At 39.3% G+C, this 10,947-nt stretch overlaps 1 protein-coding gene across 4 annotated transcripts in view; it reads left to right on the forward strand.

Moving 5' to 3' along the window:
- RBM39 (RNA binding motif protein 39) overlaps positions 1–10,512 on the forward strand; it is a 29,906-nt gene extending 19,394 nt beyond the window's left edge. For all 4 annotated transcript variants that reach the window (XM_075845134.1, XM_075845135.1, XM_075845136.1 and 1 more), the window contains 13 exons: positions 1,271–1,336; positions 2,146–2,196; positions 2,445–2,562; positions 2,703–2,855; positions 3,277–3,414; positions 3,497–3,562; positions 3,992–4,196; positions 4,991–5,068; positions 5,171–5,203; positions 5,719–5,845; positions 8,564–8,669; positions 9,508–9,586; positions 9,670–10,512. In XM_075845134.1, coding sequence (XP_075701249.1) covers positions 1,271–1,336; positions 2,146–2,196; positions 2,445–2,562; positions 2,703–2,855; positions 3,277–3,414; positions 3,497–3,562; positions 3,992–4,196; positions 4,991–5,068; positions 5,171–5,203; positions 5,719–5,845; positions 8,564–8,669; positions 9,508–9,586; positions 9,670–9,770 — 1,321 coding nt within the window. In that variant the 3' untranslated portion in view covers positions 9,771–10,512. The remainder of the gene's footprint in view (positions 1–1,270; positions 1,337–2,145; positions 2,197–2,444; positions 2,563–2,702; positions 2,856–3,276; positions 3,415–3,496; positions 3,563–3,991; positions 4,197–4,990; positions 5,069–5,170; positions 5,204–5,718; positions 5,846–8,563; positions 8,670–9,507; positions 9,587–9,669) is intronic.
- Positions 10,513–10,947: the final 435 nt, after the last annotated feature.

The raw sequence follows: 10,947 nt of genomic DNA on the forward strand, positions 1-10,947 counted from the left end.
TTTCCAAATAAAAACCACTGCTGTTATCTACATTACAGCGCCGATCAGACTATGTAGGAGATAGGGCACTTATAATCTGGTGACAGCCTCTTTAAGGTTTTTCATAGTAATAGGGGTGAGTAGTAATCTATTTAGTTATTTTATGTTAATTATTTTACATAGGTCACGTAGATACTTGTAACTTTGATATTAATGGCTAGATAAGGCTGCTGTGATGTAATGGTGCTACTCACAAACGCACAAAGACATTAAAACATCAAAGTGGTCAATATATTTTATAGACCTTGCATGCTTATTTGGTGGCCATGGCACATAGTAGCAGGGCATTTTATAAGTATTAGCCAGTCTTCCCACATTGTGATAGTCTGCATGCCTGACAAGTCTTCGTGTAAACTTTTTCCTTAGTGTAAATCTTAAAGCTAATAGGGAACAGCTATGCTATTTGGTTTATTTGACCACTTTCCTTTTTTATATAGCTGTGCCAGGGATGTTTTTCATAACAGTACGGGGTATTGAACATATATAACTTTTTTAATATATATAATACATATATATATATAGTTAAACTTCTTTCATCTCCATTATGTCACAGGTCTTCAGGAGGGTACGTTTTTGGATGGATTTTTCTAATGCTGGCCACAAAAGGCCCAATATATCTATGCAATGGTCAGACTGAGTAGAGGGCTGTTAAGTCTTTTTGATGATCAGAAGTGCTCTTTTATTAGTAAATTGATCTTATCTGCTGTCAAAGAATAATTATGGGCAAAACAAAGTTCAGTTTTGCATGGAGCTTGTGTTGTCCCCAGACTCCCATTTTCTGGCATCTGCCTGAGCAACAAAATACAAATTATAATGGGTTTAACCATGTCTAGTGGACCCAGTAGAAATCTGTATTTTGTTACCAGGGAATAGAGCATGACCCGTTTGCTGCACAGGGTACTCTTAAAGCTGGGCTAGGAAGAAGGCGGTACAAGCTATTATAATTTTTAAGATTGGCATACTCCAGTGGCGCTGGCCTGCTGAACATTTGGTTACCAGTGAATTAAACCTCTTTATAGACACAGGTCACAAGTCTTCGTCAACTTCTGCATCTTTGTATGGACATTTTTCACCTCCCTATTTTATTGTAAGTCTGAAGAATATGTTATTGTTCATAGTGAATGTTGCCATAAGAAATGCTATCATTTTTTATTTTTTTGGGTAGTTTGTTACTCAGTTGTGCAATGATTGTTTTTGTATAGAAATTAGCTTAACTTTTATCTGTTTATAGTTCTGGACCAAAATTTGGCAGCTCCATGCGAGGCAAAATGGGAGTACAGCACAACGTAAAGCTAAGGTAGGCAAATTATTTTGCTTCTTAAGTTAAAAATCATAGCATCAATGGTAAATTTAGCTGGTTTACGGTTCCCGTTTTGTTTTGCAGAGTTAAAATTAGTGGTGTTTGAGTTGTGTAATAGGAAACTAAGGGTATGTTCACATGTAGATTTCTGTAGTCTAAAACCTGTTCCTCCATGTGCAGGGTTTCTACAAGCCCTATTCAAATGAATGACACACTAATGCAATAAATCTACCACGTGTGAATATAACTTTCCGCTTACGCTCAATCATTGCTGCACTCCTATTTGTTAAGACAGCAACTGTTCTTTTGGATTGAATGGGTTATTATTTTTTTGTATGATTAAGTTATACATTTTTCCTCTGTATTTTGTGTTCATTCCTCATTGTTTTCCAGACTTCTGCTTGCTGTTATTCCGTAAGAATATTTGTTTCATTCTAGTGGATGAAATTCTGTTGGTTATAGACATACAAGTGCAGGGATAATAAAAAGACACAGCTGATACACATCCTGTTTCTGCAACAATCCCAGCAGCTGTGTGGTCATGTGACCATGGACAAAATTGTATCCAATGAATGTTCCTACCGAATAATAGCAAGCAGAGATCTTGAAAACCATGAGGAATTAATACTGAAAATATATTGGATAATTGTATAACTAATTATACAAAAATATTTGCTTAAACCGAATAACCCCTTTAACATTCTTCATGGAGTTAAGTGGCGCGTTCCATAAACGGTAGATATAAATGGAAGTAATTTCCGCATAAAAAGAATCCTATTTAATGCTGTTCAAAATTTTCATTTTAGACGTCGCTCAAAGAGCAAAAGTCCGCAAAAGAGAGAAAAAAGCCCTGTAAGGTATGTTGAACTGTCAAATGGCTCACTTAGTTTACAAGGCCCTGGGAGGGATTTCTGTATTATATTTCATTCAGGAGTCAACTTGGGACACAACTTGTGGTGTTTTTTTTGCCTCCCATTGGTAAGGCATGTAAAAATGTAAATGTCTTGTTACATGTTAGTAGAACTGTAGCTCAAATTTGATAATTAAAAATATAGGTGATAATGTTTCCTGTGTTCTTCCCCACTGCCAACCTTTTCTTGTTTAGAGGACCAATTGATAATCTAACACCAGAAGAAAGAGATGCACGCACTGTCTTTTGTATGCAACTGGCAGCAAGGATCCGCCCAAGAGACCTAGAAGAATTTTTCTCAACGGTTGGCAAGGTAACTTTTATTTATTAATTTATTTTTTAAAAAGCCGCAGTTTTTTTGTTTTTTTTTGTATAATTGGCCTTTTATTTATATATATATATATGTATGTATGTGTGTGTATTGGCTGATTTGTAAAATCTAACCTTTTTTAGGTTCGTGATGTGCGGATGATCTCTGACAGAAATTCCAGGCGTTCCAAGGGGATAGCTTATGTCGAGTTTGTTGATGTTAGCTCTGTACCTCTAGCAATTGGTTTAACAGGACAGAGAGTGTTGGGTGTTCCCATAATAGTGCAAGCTTCTCAGGTAAGTGCCATAAATATGCATACACTGTGGTTTAACTATGATTTTTTTGTCATTTCAAAAGCACATTAATGTATTATGGAATAAAAAGCTGAAGTCTGAGTAGGACCAGAAAGCCAGTGAATGATGGCACTGTGCTAATAGGTTTCAGGACAGTGTTACATTATGAGTAGCTATTTCATCCTGTTTGATTTTTTTTTTTTTTTAGGGGGAGTTTTTTTTTTGTTTTTCTTTATCCTTAAATTATAATCTGCTTTGAATCGCCACTGATCTAAAGAATTAGCTGGTACAGACACTTAGAGAGATCACCACACATGCTCGTGACATGCGGCAATTATTGAAAACTTCAAGTGAGAACAGTTTAGAGGGGGGGCTGTTTGTGTGGCAACTCCTCTAATGTTTATGCCTTTGATTTTATTTACAGGCAGAAAAGAACAGAGCTGCTGCAATGGCCAATAATTTGCAGAAAGGCACTGCGGGGCCAATGAGGCTATATGTAGGATCTCTGCATTTTAACATAACTGAAGACATGCTACGTGGAATATTTGAACCATTTGGCAGAGTGAGTGCACAAGAAATAAAAGGCTTAAGTTTTGCTGTAGTGGTAATTCTGCAACTTATTTTTTTAACATTTTTATTTGTAGATTGAAAGTATCCAACTTATGATGGATAGTGAAACTGGACGCTCAAAGGGATATGGCTTTATTACTGTAAGTGTTGCATTCACCAGTGTATTTAATAAGTGAGAAAATGTTATAGGGCAAACAGATCTGTCACCATATTAATCTTGCACTGTTTAAGGTCAGCATAGTATGGTGACAGTACTATTCCAGTTTTAGCCCAAACGGCACCAAAAATTATTCTATTTTGCGAATAGCGGCTAACCGAAAATACAGTGGCATCTTAGTTACGACTGAATTCATGACAGGAGCACTCTTCCACCCCTCAAGTTATTCATGCTGCCATGTATAAATGCAGGTACACGCCAGCTGTCAGTCACTGGTAGGAGAGTGCTTCCCTCATGAATCCAGCCAAAAAGCTGCTATCGGCTACATGGCACATTGTGTGCCTTTTAGGCTAACTGTTATAACCGATTAGCTGTAAGATAATTTCCTTTTTTTTTTTTTTTATCATTTTAGTTTTCGGATTCTGAATGTGCCAAAAAAGCTCTGGAGCAATTAAATGGATTTGAATTGGCTGGGCGTCCTATGAAGGTTGGCCATGTGACAGAACGTACTGATGCATCAAATGCCAGTTCATTTTTGGATAGTGATGAGCTTGAGAGAACTGGAATAGACCTCGGTACTACTGGTAGACTTCAGCTGATGGCAAGACTTGCAGAAGGTATGCATTATAAACAAATTCACATTCTGAAATTAAGCAATTCTAGCGAAGCTAGAAAGCAAATTCGAGAGAAGCGACGTATATAGGTCATATGATGGAGCATACCATGTATGGAAGTACAGTAAATAAGGGTGTCCTATTACTGTACTGCGCAAAAAGTAGCTGTAATAAGACCATAAGGTAGACTCACATTTGCAGTGTTTATTTTTTTGGATATCCAACACGATCTCAAAACCTGCACCTTATGAATCCAGTCTCTGTCCATGGTTGATTTTTGCCGTGGTGGCTTATATAACTTGCAACTCGAGGGGGTTTTACACTGGACGATTATCAGGCAGACAAGCTTTCATAGAATGCTTGTTGCCGATAATTGTCCAGTGTAAACAAATCCTCAATCATCTGCTGATCGTATCGTTTTAAAGTAAAATATCGTTGTTGGCAGCACATCTCCGTGTAAACAGGGAGCCGCGCTGCCGTCATGATAACATATGGGGAGGAGCGATTGGAGTAACGACCTCTCGTCCCCATCCATAGCACCGTGTGATCGGAGCAAACGAGCGCCGATCAACGATGTCTTGCTGCATCGGCCGGTGTAATAGGGCCTTTAGTGTAAAGTAGTTCCCTTTTTATTTTTTTGCGACTTTCTCCTAATATTTTATTACGGTTTAATTAGGCTAGAGCTACACAGCGACTTTTGCCACAACACTAGCCGCAGGGCCTCGATTGCTGCCCATTTGTCCCTGTAAAGCCCCTAGCCTTACTGTTTTTTTTTTTTGTTTTTTTTTGGCTGTTAGGCACTGGATTGCAGATACCTCCAGCTGCACAGCAAGCATTGCAAATGAGTGGTTCTTTGGCTTTTGGTGCTGTAGCAGGTATGACCTTTTAATTTACTCTTTATTAAGCATTCAAAATTATACATTGTGATGTTTTAGGCAGTTTATGCATTTAAAAATAACTTTTTTTTTTTTTTTCAGATCTTCAGTCAAGAATTTCACAGCAAAGTGAAGGTTTGGCCCCGTTTTTTGATTTTTATGTCTAGTTGTAATTGGTAGAGTGCAATATATGGCCATTGCAGATTTGTATTGGATTTTCTAAAAATCCGCAACACAGTACTGTTAAACAACCCATTCACGTGTTGTGGTTTTGCGAAAGATTTTTACTGCATATTTCACCCATTGCAATGCAGAGGGTAAAATCTGCATGCAATGCCATTTTCTACTGTGTTTGAACCCTAAAAGTAGTAAAGCTTTGTTCACATGTATTGTCCAGCCTGCTGAGGGTTTTTTTTTTTGTGTTTTTTTTAAGGAGGGGGGGGGGGGGTTATATGTAAATCAATGGCAACAGGATAGGCAAAAAGGGTGGAAAAAAATGTGAACGTTTACGCTATGGATTGGGCTGTTTGCATATTACATAGCATAAGTGTTCAAAGATGTTCTTGTAGAGATCCCCCACACTGTTTTGCGAGTGTAACATGCACATGCTTTATGAAAACAGGATCTATAACTTGTTTTGAACTTCACAGCTCTTGCTGCTGCTGCCGCCTCCGCTGCTGCCATCTCATTGACGTCATCAACTGCCCCAATTCCAGCAGCCACTCAACCACTTGCCACACAATGCTTCCAGCTGTCAAACATGTTTAACCCACAAACGTAAGTAGTTCTATATCTCTTCTATTCTTGTTTGTTTAATGAAACCGTGTTCCCTGTTGGTTTTACATTGTATTCTGTATTTTAATACCCATTGCCATTCCCTAACATGTGGTTGTAAACTGCTGTTTGGGCAAATGGCAGGGCTCCGAAGAGAAGGGGCGCCATTTGGCTTTTGTAGCAGATTTTGCTGGCTTGGTTTTTGGGTGCCATGTTGCATTTTCGGAGCCCCTGAGGTACCAGTAATATGGAAAACCCCCAGAAGTGACCCCATTTTGGAAACTACACCCCTCAAGGCATTTATCAAGTGCTGTAGTGAGGAATTTAACCCCACTGGCTTTTCCCAGAAATTAACGTTCAGCAAATGGTGCCAAGTGAAAACTGCAATTTTTCCACATATAAGACGTTACAATGCGCGTTTTGTTTTACCACTGGGGAGACATGCCCCATAAATTGTTAAGCAAGTTCTCCTGGGTATGGCAATGAGATATATGCGGACATAAACTGCTGTTAGGGGAAGGTGAAGGACCGCCATTTGGCTTTTGGAGCATGGATTTTCCTTGTTTAGTAGTTTTGTTTGGGATTTTACGAGTATTTTAATTTTATTATGTACATGTAAGCTGTATTGAGAACGTCAGGACATAATAAAGTGGTGTAATAGTCTGGCAAATAAAAAAATTATCCATAGTTGTGTGGTACGCTTTAAAGCAGTATTTTATGCATTGGTCAGGTTTTTTAGAACCTACTCTTCTCCTTTGCCGTGTAGGGAATTTGAAAGTGTTGTTCTGGTGCAATACAGGCACTCTCTCTTCCATCTGATATACTTGGGCCCTCCCCTTTCTGGTTCCCAAATATTAGGCCTCGTGCACACGTGATTGCAGGCAAGGCCGACACCCGCGGGCCGCATTTTCGTGCCGTGCGCCCATACAAAGTATAGGTGCACGGCCCACAAAAACGAAAAGTAGGACATGCTCCATATTTCATGCACGGTCCTAAGGCACGGACGCCCTTCCGTAGCGATAATTTAACGTGTACACTGCTAATAGAACCGGGTGGGTCCATAATTGCGGTCCGCATTTACAGAGTTTTTTTTACGGTCGTGTGCAATGGGGCCTTAGGGCCCTGATAACCACATCTTGAAACTAAAGGAATGTTCCCCATCTGGGCTGTACATCATGATTTATTTATTTTTTTCATCCCAGTCTTACGGGAGCCATATCTTTTTATTTTTACGTAGCTGTGTAATGAGTTGTTTTTTTGTGTGGGACTACCTGTAGTTTTTATTGGTATCGTTTTGAGATGCATGTAACTCTTCGATCACCGTTTATTCCATTTTTTGAGAGGCAAGCTGACTTAGAGGCTCTGTCACCACATTATAAGTGCCCTATCTTGTACATAATGAGTTCGGCGCTGTAATCTAGATTACAGCAGTATTTTTTTATTTCGAAAAAATTATCATTTTTGACAGTTATGGCCTATTTTAGCTTTGTGCTAATGAGTTTCTTAATGGACAACTGGGCCCGTTTTACTTTTTGACCAAGTGGGCGTTGTGGAGAGTAGTGTATGACTCTGACCAATCAGCGTCATACACTTCTCCCCATTCATTTACACACCGATGTAATAAAATCACCATATGCTGTGTAAATGAATGGGGAGAAGTGTATGACACTGATTGGTCAGCGTCATGCACTTCTCTCCACAACGCCCACTTGGTCAAAAAGTAAAACACGCCCAGTTGCGCATTAAGAAACTCATTAGCATAAATCTAAAATAGGTCATAACTTTGTAAAAAATTTTCTAAATAAAAAACACTGCTGTAATCTACATGACAGCGCCGATCACATCATGTACAATACAGACCACTAATAATGCGGTGAGACGCGCTTTAAAAACGGCAATTCTGGCATAGTTTTTGGTGTTTTGTTTATGGCATTCACCATGCAGGATAAATAAAGTAGTATTTGATTTAAGATGATTTTTTTTTTTTTTTTTTTGTTTTTTTTTTTTAATCCCACTACAGGACTTGAAAGCCTGAGCCTCTGCTGTGATAAAACACTTCACTACTTCTGTAGTTCAGTATATTAGAGCCGTCTGCTTTAGGCTGGCACACGAGCATGTTCGGTCCGTAAAGGACAGAACGTATTTCGGCCGGAAGTCCCGGACCGAGCACACTGCAGGGAGCCGGCCTCCTAGCATCATAGTTATGTACGACGCTAGGAGTCCCTGCCTCTCCGTGGAACTACTGTCCCGTACTGAAAACATGATTACAGTATGGGACAGTTGTCCTGCAGCGAGGCAGGGACTCCTAGCGTCGTACATAACTATGATGCTAGGAGCCCGGCTCCCTGCGGTGTGTTCGGTCCGGGACTTGCGGCCGAAATACGTTCCACCCTTTTATGGACGTAACCTGGTCGTGTGAATCCAGCCTAACAATGACAGGCACTAAATTAGGCTTCTGATTTTAAACCGCTTTATTTTTGGGTTTCCCAACACCTAAAATTTCCTTGACGTGGACTATTACAGATTTAAACACATAAAATTTTAGTTGCTATGTTGTTTTTGATGTACACAAAGAATTTACTTTGTGAGCCCCACTGGGGACAGTAAATGACAACTTCTGTACAGCACTGCAGAATAGATTGGTGTTATATAATCAATAGAAATGCATAAATTATACCTCACCTTTAAAGATTCATTACTTTTCTAATTTATTTTATTCAGAGAAGATGAGCCGGGTTGGGACACAGAGATAAAAGATGATGTAATTGAAGAATGCAACAAGCATGGAGGAGTTGTTCACATTTATGTTGATAAGAGTTCACCACAGGTTAGTCTCTCTAGTTTTGTTTTTAGTTTGGATTATTTGTTTTGCTTTTAGACCTTTTTAACTGGATTAATCTCATAGGTAGATTTTTATTATCATACCAGGAAATCTTTTCAGTCAAATGGGGGTGGTAAATGCTAAATAGAATTTGAGTATTGAGAAAATATATTGCTTTTATTTGCCATATAATAGCTTACACTGCATGGTATTAAATGTGTAATATCAGAACCACATCACACAAAGCTGTACTTCAAAAGTATGCAGTTCTGTGGGGTGCATATTGAACATTTCATCCAAACCCATGGGCATTAGTATGGTGGCAGGAGACTGATTAGTGCATGGCCTCTCAATCTTTATATTGTGGCCTCACCAACCAGAACTGGGTAGTGCCTGGGCCTAACGGATTGTGCTAGTCAATGTCAAAATCTTTTAAAATTACCTAATTTTATCAACCCAGTATGACCCTAAATGGAGTCATTTATGGTGCAGCCAGAGAGATGCCGTTGCAGCATATGATCACTTCTGTCAAATCTGCCTCGCCAACAAATGGGAAGCACCTCCTCTGTGAGGCCCGTCTCCGTTTGAGAAGCACTGCTCTAGGGAACACTTTAATGCTGCTTTGACTGGTGGTGATCTTTAGACTCTTAACAACCAGTACATGAAGCTCTAATCCTACAGTTCTTGTGCTGACTTCCTGAGGCAATTTTGAATTCGTCAATGTGTGTCAACTAAGGACAGATTTCTACTTAGTTCAGTGTCCTATCTAAAGTAAACCTCTGTTTTTCATTGTGTAACTATTTTTCTATTAAAAGCTTTTCTTTTCTCCCCCCACGATTTACAGGGTAATGTTTATGTTAAATGTCCAACCATAGCATCTGCAGTTGCAGCAGTTAATGCGTTACATGGAAGGTGGTTTGCTGGTAAGTTACACATATCAATGTTATTGTAAGTACCTTTTAAAACCTGTAAGATGCTGAATCTGATCCATTTTTCTTCTCCGTAGGCAAGATGATCACTGCTGCATATGTCCCTCTTCCAACTTACCACAGCCTCTTCCCTGATTCCATGACCTCTACTCAGCTTCTGTTTCCTGTTCGTCGATGATTCTGACGCAGTTTATTTTGTACATAGGATTTACTTTACTTTTTGAGAGAGTGTTGTAGGGATACTTTTATTTAGATAGTTGGAAAGGAATGGGCGTAATGTATTTTTGTGTACAAATCTAAGACCTTAAAATAAAGTATGAATGCTGCATATTGGCTAACCAGCATTCAACCTGTTAATTTGCTGTGCTGCCTTACTGTCCCAAGAGGAAATAACAAGGACAGCAAAAAATAAAGGGGCAATGGAAGAAATAGATGCCTAAACTGTTATTGTGGGGGGGGGGGGGGGGTTCAAATCAGAGGACCTCTGTTACAGACGTGTGAAGAATTTAGGGCTTAACATGTTTCTCAAAAAGTTAGCAAATGAGGAAAAGCAGGGAAATGCAGAACTGCAGTTTTTAAGTCTCAAATTATTACATTTATGTATCTGTGAAATTTATTTTGTACATAGTTCTGGTATTTCTCCTATACCAAACAAAATCTCAGTTGCATTTCCGGGCAGGAAATGTAATGCTTGAAGACAAGCTTTTGTTTGTGTCAGTCAGAAGGCTGCCTTGGAATGCAGTGACATTTTGCTTGATTGCATATAATCTTTTGCTCTTTAAGCTCTGTGAGCTCTGAAATAATTTTATTTTTTGTTAATTTAGTGTGTTTGACAAAACTGCTTAATATTTCTATCCAACAACTTTCATATTTCAAGTATCTTTGTAAAGAAGCTCTCGAATAAAATTCTTTGAAACAAATGGCATTGAACGTTTTAATTATAGTCCTATAAAAACTTACATTTTAGGCTTCGTTCACATCTGCATTGGGGTCCCGTTCTGACATTCCGTCGGAGGGTTTTCTGTCAGAAGGGGACTCTGTACAGACACGAACGGAAACCAGAGGTTTCCATCACCATTGATTTCAATGGTGACCGATCCGGTGCCCATGGTTTCTGTTTGCGTCTGTTGTGCACCGGACCCGTTGTCTTGCAGGAAGCAATAGCGTAGTCTATGTACAGGACTCTGAACATGCTGGAAAGCGCAAGGGATAGAAAAAAGGGTTTCCAGAAGAGAAACCTAAAAAGCCCCCTCAGATTCGCCAATAAAGGGAAGCAACCTTACAGAACTACAGAGGGAAAGGGAAGTCCAGTCGCTGGAGTTACCCGAAGGGGTCGGGGATCTCTCCTCAACCCC

The sequence above is a fragment of the Rhinoderma darwinii genome, chromosome 13 (assembly GCF_050947455.1).
Source record: "Rhinoderma darwinii isolate aRhiDar2 chromosome 13, aRhiDar2.hap1, whole genome shotgun sequence".
In the NCBI taxonomy this organism is placed as follows: domain Eukaryota; kingdom Metazoa; phylum Chordata; class Amphibia; order Anura; family Rhinodermatidae; genus Rhinoderma; species Rhinoderma darwinii.